At 41.7% G+C, this 19,911-nt stretch overlaps 2 gene segments (V, D, J or C); both read left to right on the top strand.

The window, feature by feature from the left end:
- LOC126958597 (immunoglobulin heavy variable 4-30-2-like) overlaps positions 1–10,172 on the top strand; it is a 37,357-nt gene extending 27,185 nt beyond the window's left edge. The window contains 1 exon segment of the V gene segment in view: positions 10,144–10,172. Within this exon segment, the coding sequence occupies positions 10,144–10,157 (14 nt within the window).
- Positions 10,173–18,779: 8,607 nt separating this feature from the next.
- Positions 18,780–19,341, top strand: LOC126958588 (immunoglobulin heavy variable 2-70D-like). The segment is given in 2 exon segments: positions 18,780–18,830; positions 18,917–19,341. Coding segments are annotated over 2 exon segments (456 nt in total).
- Positions 19,342–19,911: the final 570 nt, after the last annotated feature.

A 19,911-nucleotide genomic window follows, 5' to 3' on the forward strand; every position in this document is an offset into this window, starting at 1 on the left:
CACTTATGAGCCTGTAAATTCAAAAGCAAGTTACAGGCATTGGGTGAACATACCCATTCCAAGAGACAGACATTGGCCATAACAAAGAGGCCCCACGCAAGTCCAAAATCCAGCAGGGCAGTCAAATCATAAAGCTCTGCAATGATCACCTACAACTCCACTTCTCACATCCGGGACATGTTGATTCAACAGGTGGGTCCCGATGGTCTTGGGCAGCTCCACCCCTGTGGATTTACAGGGTACGGCATCCCTCCTGGCTGCTTTCACAGGCTGGTGTTGAGTGTCTGTGGCTTTTCCAGGCACACAGTGCAAGCTGTCAGTGGATCTACCATTCTGGGATCTGGAGGATGGCAGCCCTTTTCTCACAGCTCCACTAGACAGTGCCCCAGTAGAGACTCTGTGTGGGAGCTCTGGCCCTATATTTCCCTTCCTCACTGCCCTAGCAGAGGTTCTCCACGAGTGCTCCATCGCTGCAGCAAACTTATGACTGGACATCCAGGTGTTTTCATACGTCTTCTGAAATCTAGGCAGAGGTTCTCAAACCCCAATTCTTAGCACTCTTTCCATAAGGGTTCACTTCTTTTGGCCTGTTCATTACTGGTATTTTTCAAAGGAATCTCACTTGAATCTTTCCTCTTTTGCTTTTTGTCTCCATGACAATGTTGAGAAGTTTTACCTCCAGCAACATAAGATGATCTAGTGACCTGACCCATTTGTGGCAAACAATATCTACAAATTCAGAAGCTCTTTGTTTTTCTTTCCATGAATTATAATTCTTTCTGTTATGTGTATAAGCATATCCTAGCAACCCTGTACACACCCACATACAGGTCTACAAGCTTATGAATTATTCTCTGTAAATAAAAATTTATCTCAATTTCCCTCAATGTTCATAATTCTCCTGAGGGTGAGGAAGGTCCTTCTCGATCTGTTCAAACTAAATGCCCAGGGACCATCTGGTAGGTAAGGAGCTCACCTGGCTCTGGTGTGGGGTCTGTCTCTTTCCCTCTGTTGTCCCACAGGTAAGCCCAGTTGTTCAGGTCCTAATAAGACAGCCCAGGTTTGTCCTGATTTCAAAACACATCAAACTTCTGAAGACTCTCCTGTTATCCACATCCAAGGAGATAGATTGTTTATTACATAATTCACCAAACTAATGTCAAATGCACAAGTTGCAATACAGCACATCCTAGAGTGTGTTCATGCAAATCAATGGAGGATAAAGTCTTTCAGAGACAGATGGACCTGAAATGATAAATATGTGGGTAAGGACTCTGGGCTTGATAAATATGTGGCTGTTTCACAAGCGTGACCTGTCAGGGAAGGACCAGAGTTTCTTGTGCTCTAGAGGAACCACAGAGTTCCTCTCTGGTTCCCAGGAAAGGGAATCGCACTAATCTTCATGATCTTCATGAGACTGTCCTCCAGGGCTGACCTGTTATAGAGTTTTTGTCTGAAGTTGTCACTGCAATCCAGAATCTATATATTTTTAATCAGAATTGTTTAGAGACCAGGCCACATCTTCAAGGTCACATACTGAGAAGAATGGACACATGTCCCACTACCTTCTCCTAAGATCTCAGACAGAATCCCAAATACCAAAAGGTCACAGAAGGACAGCTCTCAGGTGCTTTTATAAATGACCCACTTCCAGGGACAGTGAGCTTCCCTCTAACCATGAAGGATGTTCTGAACTGCAATAAACATTGGATGGATCCAGGATTGTTTGAAGTCACTGTCATTATTACATTCAGCAGTTGTTTCAATGTGTCTGAAGTAGTAAATGACCATTTAAATGACCTGGATGTGTGGTTGGTTTTATATGAATCTTTAAGGGTAGAAGAGTTGACTCTATTCCAAAATCTGTCCCTGATCCATGATCACATTCATCTCCCAGATCGGCTCCTTCAGCACTTTTCCTACCTGGAAGAAGAGGACTCCGGGCTTGGTGAGGGGAAGCCCCAGGAAGAGACATGAGTTCTCAGAGGGCAAAGTCAGCATCCTACTCCCAGGGTGAGCCCAAAAGACAGGGTCCTCCATCCTCTTTTTACACCTCTCCATACAAAGGCACCACCCACATGCAAATCCTCACTTAAGCACGCACAGGAAACCACCACACTTTTTCTTAAATTCAGGGTCCAGCTCACATGGGAAATGCTCTCTGAGAGTCATGGACCTCCTGTGCAAGAACATGAAGCACCTGTGGTTCTTCCTCCTCCTGGTGGCAGCTCCCAGATGTGAGTGTCTCAAGGATCCAGACATGAAGGTATGGGAGACTGTCTCTGATCCCAGGACTCACTGTGGGTCTCTTTGTTCACAGGGGTCCTGTCCCAGGTGCAGCTGCAGGAGTCGGGCCCAGGACTGGTGAAGCCTTCGGAGACCCTGTCCCTCACCTGCGCTGTCTCTGGTGGCTCCTTCAGCAGTTACTGGTGGGGCTGGATCCGCCAGCCCCCAGGGAAGGGGCTGGAGTGGATTGGGCATATCAGTAGTGGTGGGAGCAACTACCTTAACCCGTCCCTCAAGAGTCGAGTCACCCTGTCAGTAGACACGTCCAAGAACCAGTTCTCCCTGAAGCTGAGCTCTGTGACCGCCGCGGACACGGCCGTGTATTACTGTGCGAGAGACACAGTGAGGGGAGGTGAGTGTGAGCCCAGACACAAACCTCCCTGCAGGGAGGCGGAGGGGGCGGGCGCAGGTGCCGCTCAGGACCAGCAGGGGGCGCGCGGGGCTCACGGAATACAAGGCCGGGTCAGGAGCTGGCTGAGGAGCTGGGTCAGGAGCCGGGTCAGGAGCCAGGGCAGGGTGGGCGGGGCTTCCTCACCTGCTCAGTGGTCTCCCTTCTCACCAGCACCTCAGCTTTCTGTAGGGCTCCGCTTTATTATCTGTGGTTCTTCTTCCTCACATTCTTATGCCAGGAAAGAAACGAGGAAGACAAATTTTCCTCTTATAGTTGAAGTTTCACCAATTACTAGGAACTTACCTGAAAGTTCCTGCATGGTCCATTATAACTGATTGTTTAAATATATATATATATTCTAATGGTTCTCACCATCTGTTGATTTGTGTCATCAGTTGAATTGTTCCCTCTTTAAAATTCATATGCTGAAGCCTTAAATTCAATGGATCTCTATTGGAATTTTAATGATACAATTAAGGTTAAATGTGGTCATAAGTGTAAGACCTAATGCAACAGACCTGTTGTATTTATAAGAAGAGGAAGGCACACCAGAGACCTCTCACTTTTCACGTGCACGCAGAGAACAGGCCATGTGGAGACGTAGTGCACTAGAAGGTGGCCAAGTGCAAGCCAGGAAGAAGCCGCACCAAGAACCAAACCTGCCAGCACCTTGATCTTCAACATTCAGACTTCAGAATTGTAAGAAAATCAATATTTGTTGTTTAAGCCACCCACTCCGTGTTGTCTTCTTATGAAGACCCAGACAGACTAATACCACATAACTCTGTTAGCGCTGTCCCCTGGATGGAGAATCAGCCCCTGGGCACATCTCTCAGATTTCTACATAAAGTAGGCAAAAAATAGTAGCTGTGATATAAAAACTTGTCATGTCCCTGTTGGCCAGTTTCTGGGCAAAGTGTTTTAAAGAAGCCCTTAGGGCTTTGTCACAAAAGTTGTCTTTTATCTTTTCTTATGACCTAACTAATGGACAATGGGTACCAGCTGGATGGAGACTGACCACTGACCGTCTTCTGCTGACTCCTTAGTATGCCACAGAAAACCACACCAACATTACTCAATGTCTTCAACTTTCTAAATTTGCACTGAATCTGTTGCTAAATGAGGAGTTACATGAGGTCTGAGATTTGTTCCCTTCTTCCCAGTCTTCCTCAATTACCAAGGGCAGAAGAGACTTTCAATGAAAATTGGCTGTCAATGCCCCCAACACCACATCACTTTTTAAGGTCCAGGAACTTTATTTGGGGGATAGTGAAACACACTTTTAAATGGAAAGCCCTAAAGCACATACAACAGCTGAAAGAATGGCCACTGTGCACCTGAAGGCTGATGAGGCAGATGGTAGGGTACCTTCCTCCAAGATGGTCCTGGGTGTGTGATGGTTGGATGCCTCATGCATATGGAATTAAGGACTGGACTGAAGTAGAAACAAGGGCCATATCCCACAGGAAAACAAAACAAGAAAAAAACAGATGGGCATCCGTGAAGACCATTAATTAAATTTGTTGGGCTTAAGATGAAATTTTTTCCAAAGTTTTTAATGTTCTTAGCTAAATATGAATCTTTTCAATGAACTGAGAATTAAAAGGAGAATGGAGTTAGAAGTTGAGTGGTTGGGAGGCCGAGACGGGCGGATCACGAGGTCAGGAGTTCGAGACCATCCTGGCTAACACAGTGAAACCCCGTCTCTACTAAAAAATACGAAAAACTAGGAGGCGCCTGTAGTCCCAGCTACTCGGGAGGCTGAGGCAGGAGAATGGCGTAAAAAACCGGGAGGCGGAGCTTGCAGTGAGCTGAGATCCGGCCACTGCACTCCAGCCTGGGCGACACAGCGAGACTCAAAAAAAAAAAAAAAAAAAAAAAAAAAAAAAAAAAAAAAAAAAAAAAAAAGAAGTTGAGTGGAAAAGTCCTGAGAGAGCAGAAAGAAAATTCACACAAAACTGTCACACGGCAGAGGCCAGAATGGAGCTGATGCAGCAATGTCATTATTCTGCAGACTTAGTTGAGACTCTTTGGTGTTTAAGGCAGGCCCAGCGGTGAAGAACTCCTTTAGTTTTTGCTTCTCTGGGAAAGGTCTTACCTATCCTTTGTTTTACAAAAAGAATTACATGGTAAAGTTTCTTGGTTGGCAGAGTTTTGTTTGTTTTTCAGTCTTTTTCCCCCAGCAATTTGAATACAGTCATGGGCCACCTAACAATGTTTCAGTCAACAATAGACCACATATATGTTTGTGGCCACGTAACATTGTAATACCGTATTTTCACTAAGGATGTTCCATATTTAGATGTGTTTAGATAGAGAGATACTTACCACGGTGTCTCAGTTCCCTGCAGTGTTCGGTGCAGTAACACCCTGTACACGTTAGTTGTCTGGGAACACTGTGCTATTCCACATAGCCTGTGTGTAGTTGCATTCCCTGTAGGTTTGTGTAAGTTCACCCTATGATGCTTACACAATGATGACACTGACTAGAAACACATTTCCCAGAAATAATCTCTATCACTAAACCATACATTATTGAATATAATTCCTCTCCATTCTGGACTGAAAAGCTTATGCTGAGAAATCTGCTAAATCTGCTCTTTTTCTTTCTGTTTTCAAAAACTTTTTCTTTTAACAATGTGGTTTCAAACTATCTCAGATCTTTCTCATTTTGTTTACCTTACTTAAAATTTATAGAGCTCTTGGATGTGGATGAATATTTGCTTTTCCAGATTTAGAAAGTTTCTATGCTATTACTTCTTTGAAAAATCTTTTCACACATCTCTCTCTCTCTCTCTCTCTCTCTCCTCCCCACCAACAAACACACACACACACACCCTCTTCCTTCACTACCCCTTTTGTATGCAAAAATAAGACTATTTTTGCATAACTCCTCAATGCATAATTTAGTTTTCAATCTGTTTCCTGACTCATAAGTCTTTAACTCTATTTTATTTTTTTCATTGAAATTTTTCTTCTCTGTCTCTACTATTTCAAATGATCTTTCTTTGAGTTTACTGTTTCTTCTATTACTTGATCTAGTCTGGTCTAAAATCTGCTTAAAAATTTTGTCTGACTTATTGTATTCTTGAGCATCAATAGTTTTGTTTAGTCATCTCCTAAATGTTTTGTCTCTATTAAAATTCTCGCATTGTTCTTGCGTGATGCCACTAGCTCATCGAACATGTTTCTAACATTTACTTAAAGTTTTCTGCCAGGTAAACCATATGCTTCCTTTTCACTGACGTTGGTTTCTGAACCTTTATGTTGTTCTTCTGTTTGGACCATGTTCCCCTCCTCCTTCATTTTCCTTGACTGTCTTTGTTGCTACCTGTTCATTATAACAAAAGCCATCATACACTCTTCAAAGACGAGGCTTATAGAGATCATCCTCACCAGTCAGCCCAGAGAGTAATTTTGGGTCACTCAAAATTTCAAAGTATTCAAACTTCTGTCTGTTCTTAGTGACTCCCAGGATTTAGAGGATGACTGATTCTTCCAGGTAGGGGAAGTAGAAACTATTTACTCAGGCAGCCCCTTGAAAAGTTGGGCCCCTGGACAAAGTTTTATTATGGAGGTATGATTCATCAAAATAATGTTAGTTGCAGCTTCCCTCAACCAGTCATTAAATATTGAAATGTTATAATTTCTTATTTGGATCTGGGGTTTATTACTGGGTTATTTAGCTAAAATCACAAACTAATTTAAATCTGCCTATTTGGCAAAATGATCTGCTGCCGAATTTCCATTTTCTGTGTTCTCTCTGTGCATTTAAATCTAAATCTGTATTAGACATGAATCCAGAATGCGGAAAAATGTCTTAAAGTTCCTCAATTTATTTAATTTAATGGGGTTTCCAGAAGATGTGAAAATCTCCTTTGTTTATCAAACACCTGACTATTGGTCAATAGTTTTCTCTTTAATTTTTCTCTCTCCTCTCATATTATCTATAATAAGCAAGGAGAAATGAAGACACACCATCGACAGTTTGCTTAGACATCCCACCACCTAAAATTCTAACTGTCACTTACTAATTCTATCTTCATCCAGTGTAACATAACTAAGATAGAAATTCTATAACAAGGAATACATAGTTTCCAGTTCTAATACCACGTTTGTGACAGAAGCAAAGCAGGTGTGCTCTCTGCGAGGTGGTCATCTGAGGTCTGAGACGAGGGGTCACACAGGTGTTTTTATGATATTTAAGGGATTGGGCAACAACAGTGATAACAATTCTGATCATCACTGGCTCTTACTGGAAAGTTTACAAGAAAAGTTACTGCTGTTATTTCATTTTAACACCTGGTTAGAATGAAGCTCAGAGGAAGAGGTCACATCCTAGGTCACACAGTGAGGAGAAATGGAGCTGTGCTCTGCTCTCCACACTACGCACAAGATCCCAGGCACGGGCCCAGGTTCCACTGACACGTGGCATCTGGAGGGCAGTTCTCAGGGGATGGTCTTAGCGCACCTGCTTCCTGGGGCAGGGCGCTTCCTTCTCTCAGTTGTGCACTTGCTCCTTCTGCCAGCTCTGAAGTGACCACTTGCATTGCCATGAATCATTCATATTCTCTCCCTTATTATGGCAAAAAGTATACTTATTAAATTTTCAGTTCATTCTCTCTGAAGCACACTGCGTTAGCAGAAAGAAATAAATCACATTCCTTCACCTCCCCCACAGCCCAAGATTCCTGAAGACAGAGCCGATGTGATGTACTCATAGGTGGATCTCTGATCCACGGAGGTGGCCTTGGTCTTCAAGTTTCATCAATTTCTGGGAAGCCAAGGTCACCTCCATCTCCTCCTCCCTGCTCTGCAGCTCACCTGAGAACAGCTTTCTCATTGGAATATCATCTGTTTAAGGAATACAAGTCGCTGCTTTAGGATTTGGGGCCTGAGTGCACCTACTGGATCCAGCCCAGGACTGGAGGTACTTTCCAGAACACAACTTCACCTGAGACATGTCCAGTCACACTGTTTTACTTGCACAATTTCAGCTTCCTCAGAAGAAAATTAAAATTGCTGAGACTTTTTCATAAACGTTGTGCCATGTCCTTTTTCTGTTTCCTTGCCTGTTCATTTATGTCAGACCAGGTGCCACATCTATGTAATCAGGTTAGAATCCTGCCTCCAGTAACACATGAAGAGGACCTTTGGTTTTACTTTTGGTCTTTGCTCCAAAATGTAAAGATTACAAAAGTCATCACCTCATTCTTACGTCAAGAGGCGTCTGCACAATCTGATCTTCAGTACCTTTGGGAATTCATCAAAGGAATGAAATTCCAATCAAAAATTGCCCACTCCCAAAACGGGAGAGACAGGTATGTCCAGAATGGCAGTTGGCACTTGCTTTACTGGAACAGAAGCTGCAGAAGAATACACACACATACACACACACACAAACACACACATATGTGTACATATATATATGCATACATATATATGTACATAAATACATATATATACACACATACATATATACATATACATATATATATATTTTTAAAAAGCTGTTGAGGGCACTTACATGGTAAGAACTCTAGACGTCTGAAAGACAGATGTGGACTACGGTGAAGTGACAGTTCCAGAGGGCCGTACGCTCCTCAGTCTTCTGGACTTTCCGTCCAGAAACCTCCAGATTAGAAAAAAAAAAAATCCAAATATGTTTCCTATGGGTCAGAAGTGGGGAAGTTATAATTACTGAAAACTGTACCAAGAGCCTTCTCCAAAAGATCCTACAGGGAAGAACTTTTCCAGCACCTTGTCCTATGTGAAGAAAGACAAATCTGCCATTCCAGATCCTTCCCCCATTCTTCCATGATTGTATGAAGATGTAAGTAAATAGTGCATAGACAGGTAAGATGTAAGCAAATAGTCCAGGTAAGATGTAAGCAAATCCAGGTAAATAGTCCAGGTAAGATGTAAGATAATCCAGGTTAGATGTAAGAAAATAGTCCAGGGACACTGAAACCACAAAAGGCAGTAAAGACGAAAGCTGAGCTTCTCCCCTGGAGACGCCTGGTCAAGGTCACAGCCACTGCAGAAACCTCACTGCAAGGCAAGGCTGGGCTGGAGGGGGCGCTCAGGAGCCACCAAGCACAGGTTCCAACCCCAGAGCAGGTGTACAGAAGGATGGGGAGGAAGTTTCCTCTCAGGTGTCTTCCTTTGTCAACAACAACAACAACAACAACAAAAACTATGTGTTCAACAAGTTGCTGATGTGCCTTTAAATATCCTGTTACATCAGAATCATTCATATAATTTAAGGTAACGAGAAATATTTTCTAAAGTGAGTTTCCAGGACTATAAATATCTTAATAGTGATGATATAAAGGATAGGAATAGTTTTACTAATTGAATGGATACAGAATTGTGGGAGCCACTGTATTCCTATGAATAAAAAGGTTAGATTTCAGTGTTAGGTAATGTTACCTACATTGTGCATTTGACAGGGCAGTGATGGATCTGAGAGTGTGGCAGGTACACAGACCCAGTGAGTCAGAAACCAATATGTAAAGATGAAGATCTATGGATATGAAATGAAAGTACATGAAAACTTCATGAAATTCTATTAAATGGGGTAGGAAATAAAACCCAGACTTATTCAAAACACAAATTCCTTGCCAATTATTTTTGGAGTAGTGAATTCACAAAGAACTCCAAAGTTCTCTTCCATCTTTTGATTCCTATTGTCCGTGAGATGAGAAAATCAACTCTAATTATGCATCACAGGGCAAATCTGTAAACCGAGGGTGGTTCTAGTGAAAATCCTGGTGGATCAAGATGCCAGGAAGGTGCTGGAGACACTGTCTCAGGAGCGCCCAGCAGATCTCAGAGGGACCTGCTGGACACTCACGTGGGACATCAGCTGTCACTTTCTCAGAGTCACCAATGAGCTGTGGCTGGTGCCTGATTCGACCAGGATGGGGTCACAGCACCTGGTCAGTGTCATGAAGAGTGATGGTTCCAGAAATCATCCATGTGGTCTCCATGCTAATCAAATGTGGGTTCACAGTGAGGAGCATGTCCTCTGGGTGTTTGCTTTTCAGTGAAAGGATGTCTGGCCACAAAAGTTAGTAAATGGAGTAGGGCATCCATTTCTTCAAGCAGGATTAATGCTTGGACCATCAGAATCCCACTCGTGTAAGGCTGATGTGTCATTCATCTCCCGTTTCTTATCCTAGATCAGGTCTTGAGCTATGAAATGCTCTGTCTCCTGAATATACAAGTAACCTGAGATCCATGGAGGTAAATAAGGACATGTCTGGGCCCTGAGAGCATCACCCAATAACCACATCCCTCTCCCAGAGAAGCCCCTGAGAGCACAGCTCCTCATTATGGACCGGACCTGGAGGATCCTCTTCTTGGTGGCTGCAGCTACAGGTAAGGGTTCCCAAGTCCCAGTGATGAGAAGGGGTTGAGTTCAGTCAAGTGGGCTTTCATCCGTTCCTGCGTCCTCCCCACAGGTGCCCACTCCTAGGTGCAGCTGGTGCAGTCTGGGGCTGAGGTGAAGAAGCCTGGGTCCTCAGTGAAGGTCTCCTGTAAGGCTTCTAGATACACCTTTACCAGCTATATTATGCACTGGGTGTGACAGAACCTTGGACGAGGGCTTGAGTGAAGGGGATTTTAGTAATTCGAGAGATGTTTCATATAACATTTATTCTGTAAGCAAATTTCAGGGATTGTAGAATGAATCAAATTAAGAAATCTGATACAGAACTTCCTCTGAATCGATCTTTGTAAACATCAATTTCCGAATCAATGTTGTAAATATTTTGGAACCCAAACACAAGTTCACATTTTAACTCCATTTTTATCTCTATTTTAAAAATGCCAAAAAAATCTCATTTTGTGCATGTGACAATTTGAATTCCTACCATCAATGCATATTTCTTGTTTTTCCACATTCATATTGCCATTTATCATCATGAGAATTGAGAGTTTTAACCATGCTAATAGGTAAGTAATGATATCTAATATGTATTTAAATGTACATGTTCTTAATAAAAAATTCATATTTAACAATTTTTATATAATTTTTGATGAGATGCCTCTCCTGATATTTGGTTCATTTTTAACTGCTTTGTTTTCTTTTGATTAGTTGTAAGTTTACTTGCATATTGATTATAAAAGTCATTTAACAAATTAAAAGAATTGGCCGGGGTCAGTGGCTCACAGCTGTAGCCCCAGCACTTTGGGAGGCCGAGACGGGCAGATCACAAGGTTAGGAGATCGAGACCATCCTGGCTAACACAGTGAAACCCCGTCTCTACTAAAAATACACACACACAAAATTAGCCAGGTGTAGTGGCGGGCGCCTGTAGTCCCAGTTACTCCGGAGGCTGAGGCAGGAGAATGGTGTGAACCTGTGAGACGGAGCTTGCAGTGAACCGAGATCGCGCCACTGCACTCCAGCCTGGGCAACTGAGCGGGACTCCATCTCCAAACGAACAAACAAAAAACAAAAACAAACACAATAAATGAAAAGAATTGACTTAACAAGTATGTGACTTGGAAATATTTTCTCCCAGTGTGTGGTTGCCTTTTTCTCCCTTATCAGTGGGTATTGGAGAAAAATTGTGTGTGTGTGTGTGTGTGTGTTTGCACAAATTTAGACCAAAAAAAATAAAAAAAAATTTCATTCATAGATCATGTATTTGGCATTATATGTGAATTTCACTATAAAATACACTATTAGTGATTTCTTTTCCATGTCTCTAATCTCAGGCCACAATCAACCCATGAGTGTTTAGCCTCCACCTATTGATTGGAGGACTCTCCTCCTGAGATATTTGGAACACTTCTGTAAGGAGATGTGTTCTTCTTCCCATTGTTTGTTTATTTAATCATCTATTAATATCCATGTTGGTTTATGGATGTCTATTTCATACTCTGAAAAAGATCCATGCTACATTACTCATTTTATTGTTCAAATTGCCACAGGTTTATTAGGTGCTGGGCGCAGATTTAGTTTGGATCCTGCATCCTTACAGCCCACCTCATCCTTTTGTTTTTGAACACTTCCCTGTTTCCTGGATATTATAATAAATTCTAAGCTCATTTTCTATATTACCTTTTTCATACATAGAATTAGCCATTTTTATAAAGAGTGCTTGTTTCTGATTTTAAAGAATAATATTAAAATAAAATATTGTGATACTGGATATGTGTGTTGTTAATGAGGTGTAAGTACTTCTGGGACCTCTCAACCAATTGCCCTAGTAAATGTGCATGCTTATATGAACCATGTTTACAGACACTTCAAAACTGTTTATGTATCTAATCTTCTGTAACTTGATTACATTAAAAATGAGAAGACACTGGACTCTCCACCCAACTATGCTACCACATGGACCTTTCTAGTCTTCCTTCCTTGACTGTCTATAACCACCCACTGCAAAGTGAGGAACCCCATCCCACCATATGCCATTTTATTACTTAGCCGCACAATTTCAGGACACATGCAGAGTGGCATCAGAAATGTGAAGTTGTACCCTTGTAAGAAACATATTTATCTACTACAATAGAGTGCTTATGTGTGGTTTGTTTACAATTAAAACTTACAGAATCTCCTCATTTTCAAAGTTACTTATGTCAGCAACTTCATTTTCCACTTTCTTCTGTGAAGTCATTTCAATTACACGATATCGTTTCATTTGTTTTAAATTCTGTAAAAGCCAAAACTATAGTCAAGTAAACAGGATATTCCAGGAATTTAGAGGGTGGTTGTAAAATAAGTAAAACAGGCTCTGTTTAAGAAGAATAAAAATATTCTAGTGATAAGCAATGGTTGAGACGTGACACAATTAATTTGTCTAAGCTCATAATTTTGTGATGGAAAATATAAACCTAAATATATACAATTAAAATATATTTAGCAGTGCATTAACCCCTGGATTAAGTGCATACTCTATAAAATTATCTAATAACGTATTTGGGACCATGGGAATGTTATGAGATACATGCAGCAAAGAATGAAGTAATTTTCCTGTCTTGCATATATGATGTTTCCATTCAATGAAGACCTTTAAATAAGACAAAATCAATTTTCTACTTGACCCAGGCTTTTTCTTCCTAACAAGCAAATAACCCAGTGTTTTTCTTCCTGACAAGCAAACAACCCAGAACATTCTTTTCTTTCCTTGCTTGAGAAAGGTTTTCCCCAAACTTCAGCTCAGTTCAAGCATGCACTGTCCCTGAATGCGCATTTACCCTCAGATGGGTACACACACCTGTCAACATGTGGGCTCTTCTGTCAGAAAAACACACCTTTCCTCATGTGGATTCTTCCCTCAGACAAACACACACGTCCCCACATGGACTCTTCCCTCAGACCACCACATATGTCCTTACAATTACTCTTTCCTCAGAAAACAGACGTTTCCTCATGTGGGCTCTTGTCTCAGACAAACAACCATGTCTCCATGAGAACTCTTCACTCAGGTAAGTGCACACATTTCCACATTGACTGTTTCCTGATACAAACACGTATATTAAATCTTGAATAATTTTGTGGCAAAATGATCTCAAGATAATGATAATTATAAAACTCCTTCCTGACAAGGTGGAGATATGTTTTTTGTTTTTTGTTTTTTCATTTTAACTTTACTTTGCCTGATTGTCAGGAACAGTGGTTGGCAGCTCTAAATGTACTGATTACAGACAGATGCCTGTTTTCTCTGGAAATGTATTTCTTATGTTCTTACTGGTCTTATTTGTTGATAACGTTTGCTGCAATGAAGATACCTGGACAGTGTCCACATTAGAGACTGAGAAAGAGTGTTGGGCAGATTAACCCTGTGCATCCAGACCCAGGAATCCTTTGACCCTACCCTCTCTGAAATGGAGACACAGAGGATGGATGAGCAATGTTGAGCAGTGCACCCATGACCACAAAAAGAAAGACATGGAAATGTGTCCCCTCCCCTCCTTATGAAAGGCAGCTCATCCCCTGTTCCTTCAGGCCCTGGTGAGGAGCCACCCCATGTCTGTGCCCTTCCTCAGTGTCCGCACCATGGGGTCTGCACTGATCTGGGCTTCCCTTCTCATCACCCTCAATATTAGTGTCCCTTATGAATCAGGTCCAGCTATGGCTGCTCCACATGGGGCTGTTCTCAGTCTGTTCTCTCTGTTTGCAGAAGACCTGTGTGAAGCTCACTGGTGGAGTCTGAGGTGGAAAAATTTTACAGCCCAGCGGTTCACTGAGCCTCTCCTGCACAGACTCTGGATTCACCTTCACTGACTGCAGCATCAGCGTGGTCCAGCAGGCTCCAGGACCAGGGCTGGTGTGGGCGGCAACAGGGAGAAATTCAAGAGGAAGTTCTTACATGCACTCTTACGTGCATGGTCTCACTGACATCTTTACTTCTGTTATCACGTTTGTTCTGTAAATCACAAAGAATGGTGCATTCTTCATCTATTATACATTTGGTAAGTCTTTTTCGGGGTCTTTTAAAAAACTGGTAACTTTATCCTACGTAATACCTGTTAAGTCCTAAAAGTGTTTTTTGATGTCTACTTTTTCTGAAATTTACACAGCTACTATAGCTTTCTTTTGGTTCATAGTTTCATAATCCATATTTTCCAATCTTTATCTTTTCTATTTGTGAACATGTAGGATAACTTTCTTGTACAAAGCTAACAGTTGGGTATTGCTTTTTTTAAAGCAACTATAATAAATTATATTTTTAAACTAATATTATGTTTTCTGTTATTTTTTGTTTAAATTAGCATTTTAAAATGATGTTTATTTCTCTATTATCTTTAAGATTTGACTGCCCTGCTGAATTTTGGACTTGCATGGGGTATGTAGTTCATTTGTTTTGGCCAATTACTCCCATGTGGAATGGCTGTATTTACCCAACACCTACAGCCCCATTGTATCTAGGAGGTAACTAACTTGCTTTTAATTTTACAGGTTCATAGGAGGAAGAGACTTGTCATGTTTCAGATGAGACTTTGGACTGTGGACTTTTGAGTTAACACTGAAATGAGTTAAAACTTTGGGGGAACTGTTGGGAAGGCATGATTGGTTCTGAAATATGAGGACTTGAGATTTTGGAGGGGCCAGGGACATAATGATATGGTTTAACTGTGTCCCCACCAAAATCTCATCTTGAATTCTGACACATTGTGGGAGGGACCCAGTGGGAGGTAATTTAACCGTTGGGGCAGGTCTTTCCCTTACTGTGCTCATCATGGTAAATAAATCTCACGAAAACTGGTGGTTTTATAAGGGACATTTCCCAGCACATGCTCTCTGTTTGCCTGCTGCCATCCATGAAAAAATGACTTGCTCATCCTAGACCTCTGCCATGATTGTGAGGCCTCCCCAGCCATGTGGAACTGTGATTTCATTAAACCTTTTATTCTGTATAAATGTTCCAGTCTCAGGTATGTCTTTATGAGCTGTGTGAATACAAACTAATACACCCAGTATTAATCCCAGTGCTTATTAGTAATTTTTAGTTATTTTCCTCATTCTCTTTCCCCTCCCACCCTCCAGCCTCCAAGAGGCCCCAGTGTGTGTTGTTTCCCTCTGTGTCCATGTGTTCTCATCATTTAGCTCCCATTATAAGTGAGAACATGTAGTATTTGGTTTTCTGTTCCTATGTTAGTTTGCTGAGAATAATGGTCTCCAGCTCCATCTATGTCTCTGCAAAGGACATGATCTCATTCCTGTTTATGGCTACTTAGTAGTTCATGGTGTATGTGTCCCACCTGTCATAGCCTGGGAAGTTCTTGCGACTCCTATTCAGCCTCTGGATTCACCTTCAGTAGCTACTGAATGAGCTGAGTCCACCAGGTTCCAGGAAAGGGGCTGAATTGAGTAGTAGATATAAAGTATAATGGAAGTCAGATATACTATGCACACTCTCTGAAGGGTAGATTCACTGTATCCAAATAAAATTTCGAGAACTTGCTATGAGAGTAAATGGCCGTGTATCACCGTATTTAAGAAACTAAGTGATGGGAAGTCAGTGTGAGACAAGACACAAAATTTCCTGCAGAGACGTGAGGAGGTTGGGCTGAAGGGGAAACTCAGCACCTAAATGAGACAGGGAAAGCCCTGGGACAGGTGCAGATGGAGGTCAAGGATTGCTTTTCTTCAGGTCTGTGGCTTTGTCTGCATCTAAAATTCAAAATTGCAGATAAAAATTATTTACCAAGTTTAAAAAATGCCATTTAGCAAATACGTGATTTGCAAATGTGTTCTCCAAGTCTGTGGTTGTCTTTTCACTGCCTCATCAGTGTGTACCGCAGAAACATTTATATTTATCTCTGTGTCTGTGTGTGTGCATGTGTGTGTAAATTTGGATAAAGTAACATGTAAAGTTTTATTATTTCTTCAATCATGTTTTTGCATTATGTCTGAAAACTCCGAATAAAATCTACTAACACTGAAAATATTTTCCATTCTCTAATCTCATGCCACAATTAACTAATAAGTATTTAAACTTCACTCACTTGATGAGAGGACTACCAACTTAAGTCATTTGGATTATTCTATGAGGGAGATATGTCCTTCTTTCCATTTTTCCTTGATTTAATTATCTATTAATTTCAGAAATGGTTCAGGGGTGTTTACTTCATACTCTGGTGTAGATCCATGCTACATTATTCATTTTATTGCTCAAATAACCAGACTTTAATTTAGAGGGTTTGAGCTCATTTACTTTGCACTCTGTATCTTTATGATACAAACCATCCTTTTGTTTCTTAACACTTCCCTGTTTCCTAGTATTACAAGAAATTCTAAGTTCATTTTCCTGTATTATATTTTCCATACATAGAATCAGCCATTTCTCCGAGGATTTCTGGCCTCTGGTTTGGAGAATTGTATTAAAGTACAAAATTATAATGTCGGGTGTGTGTACTGTTACATGTGGTGTCGGTGATTCTAGGGACTCTAAGCTAACCGTACCATTTGAATATTAACCCACGTTTACGGGCACATGGAAACTATTTATATATCTAATCTTCTGTACCTATATTACATTAAACATGAGAACACACCAATATACTTACCTTACTGTCATACCACATATAGACTTTTAACTTTTCTTCCTGGCCTGCTCATAACCATCCACTCCAATATGAAGAATTCCACTCCATCACATGTCATTGAATTATTTAGTTGCACAATCTCAGGTCAAATGCACTGCAGTATCAGATTTAAGCTGTACTTGTTTGGAAGCATGTTTATCTACTAAAGCACGGTGCTTCTACGCAGTTTCATTACAGTTTAGTCTTACAGAATCCCCTAATTACCAACGTTATTTAGGTGAGAGATTGTGTGTGTCACCTTTCAAAGTGTAGTTATTTCAAATACACTATATAATTTTATTTAAAATTTCATAAAACCAACTTATAGATAAAGTAAGCATATGAAGATTTTCCAGGAATTTGGAAAGAGGGTATCATGTAAGTGAATTGAGCACTGATTAAGGGTGGTGATACTTATTTTAAATCATATGCAATGTTGGACACATGACACAATTAATTCGTCAACACTTAGAATTTAATGACACCAAGTATGAACCTAAATATATGCAACTTAAAAAAGTACGTAGCTGGTCATGAACTCCAAAATGAAATGCAGACTGTATAGAAGTCTCTGGCAACTTTACTCAGTGTGGGCAGCGATGGCATGAGATGCAGGCAATGAAGAATAAGCTAACTTTCCCCATTTGCATATAAGTTGTTTCCCTTCACGAGATAACTTTCTTTCAGCAGGCTCCCATGTGAGTCAGTTTCCTTCCTGACAAGCAGGTCACCCAGTGGATTCTCATCTTCCCTTAACTGAGAAAAGTTTTCCCCAAACTCCAGTTCAGACTAGCTCACACTGTCCCTAAATGGGCAATTACTTTCAGATATGTGCACCCATCTGTCCCCACGTGGATTCCTCCCTCAGACAAGCACACGCATTGCTTTGTGGACTCTTCCCTCAGAAAACCACAAATGTCCCCACAATGACTCCTTCACATAAGCATGCCTGTCTGATGCTGAACTGCTGTGTGGCAAAATTAGCTCAGAATACAAGCAGTTATGGACTCCGGCCCTAAAAACGGGTAGGTCTGCATTTTATTTTCAATTCTAACTGAAGCCTTTGCCTTCTTATTAAGAACAGTGGTTTATAGTTCTACATGCAGAGACTACAGGCAGATATATGACTCCTCTGGAAAAGTTTATTTTCGTGTATTTACTGGGTTATTTTGTTAACAAACATTCATTATATGAAGACACCTGAAAAGGGCCCTCATCAGGGAACAAGAAAGTGTAGTTTGCAGATTAACTCTGAGCATCCAGTCCCAGGAATCCCTTGACCTGCCCTCCTTGAAATCCAAAGGCAGAGGGGGGATGACAACTGTTGAGTAGCAAACTTATGTCCACAGGGAGGAGACATGGAAATGTGGTCATTCCCACGCTCATGAGGAGCAGCTCATCCCCTGTCTCTAGTGGCCTGGATCTAGGGATTCACAAATGTTGTCACAGGGATTCCATCTCTTTCTTCTCACTTGAACACTTTCTCTTCAGTGGTGATCATGAATGATGATTGACAGCTGCACACTCACATCTTTACATAATTATTTACAAATGTTTATTATTTATTCTCTTCAGCTTTTTTTTAAAAAAAATCATAACTTTCCCCCTAATCAAAGAGGATTTTGATCAGAATGCTTGTGGGGAGCCCCCTGCTCTATCAGATGCCCACCATCATTTCTCTTGAAGGGAGGAAGAATGGCAGCTTTCTTGATTTCTACTCTAATCCTCTAGAACTAAAACCAGAAGGTTGCATGTCCCCTGCATGAACATCCAAGAAGATCCTGTCTGTAGAAGCAGGAGTGTCACAGCCTTGACTGAGAGCCATGGTCCTGAAATGAGACGGTGTCCCCAATGGAGAGCACATGTGGACACCCACATCTGAGGGCTCACTGTTCCTCACTACTCCTCACCACAGATGCACTCCCCTACTGAGTTCTGAGACCTGAGTGCACCCCATAGAGTAGGGCTCAGGTGAGGGGATGCAAATCTCCACCAGCTCCACCCTCCTGTGGGTTGAAAAGCTGAGCACGGGGCCCAGCTCAGTGAATCCTGTGCCCCACCATGGACACGCTTTGCTACACACTCCTGCTACTGACCGTCCCGTCCTGTGAGTGCTGTGGTTGGGGACGACTTCAGAAGGGAAACATCTGCTCTTTTCTTTGTGGGCTTCATCTTCTTATGCTTTCTCCACAGGGGTCTTGTCCCAGGTCACCTTGAAGGAGTCTGGTCCTGCGCTCGTGAAACCCACACAGACCCTCACGCTGACCTGCACCTTCTCTGGGTTCTCAATCAGCACTACTGGAACAGGTGTGGGCTGGATCCGTCAGCCCCCAGGGAAGGCCCTGGAATGGCTTGCAAGCATTTATTGGAATGATAGTAAATACTACAGCACATCGCTGAAGAGCAGGCTCACCATCTCCAAGGACACCTCCAAAAACCAGGTGGTTCTAACAATGACCAACATGGACCCTGTGGACACAGCCACATATTACTGTGCACGGGTACCACAGAGACACAGCCCAGGGCGCCTCCTGTACAAGAACCCAGGCTGCTTCTCAGTGATGCTCCCTCCCCACCTCTACAGAACAGGAAAGTGTAGCTGAGATGCCATTTCCTGCCAGGGTCTGGGTTTCTTATCCCCACCTGACTCAGACCCTTGTCTTCCTCCCTCTTCTTTACTAATGAATGGCATGTCCCCTGTTAGTGGTTCATGCAAGCAGAAGCTGTTTCCTGTTTGGCAAAGATTCAGCACGAAAAGTTCCTGTTACCTAAAAAAAATATAGACGGATGAGACTTAATTAACATAAAGAATTCTTTTTCTTTTTTTTTTTCTCTTTTTTTTTAAAATTTATTTATTATTATTATACTTTAAGTTGTAGGGTACATGTGCATAACGTGCAGGTTTGTTACATATGTATACTTGTGCCATGTTGGTGTGCTGCACCCATCAACTCGTCATTTACATCAGGTATAACTCCCAGTGCAATCCCTTCCCCCACCCCCCTCCCCATGATAGGCCCCGGTGTGTGATGTTCCCCTTTCTAGTCCAAGTGATCTCATTGTTCAGTTCCCACCCATGAGTGAGAACATGCGATGTTTGGTTTTCTGTTCTTGTGATAGTTTGCTAAGAATGATGGTTTCCAGCTGCATCCATGTCTCTACAAAGGACACAAACTCATCCTTTTTGA

This window comes from Macaca thibetana, chromosome 7, assembly GCF_024542745.1.
Source record: "Macaca thibetana thibetana isolate TM-01 chromosome 7, ASM2454274v1, whole genome shotgun sequence".
In the NCBI taxonomy this organism is placed as follows: Eukaryota; Metazoa; Chordata; class Mammalia; order Primates; family Cercopithecidae; genus Macaca; species Macaca thibetana.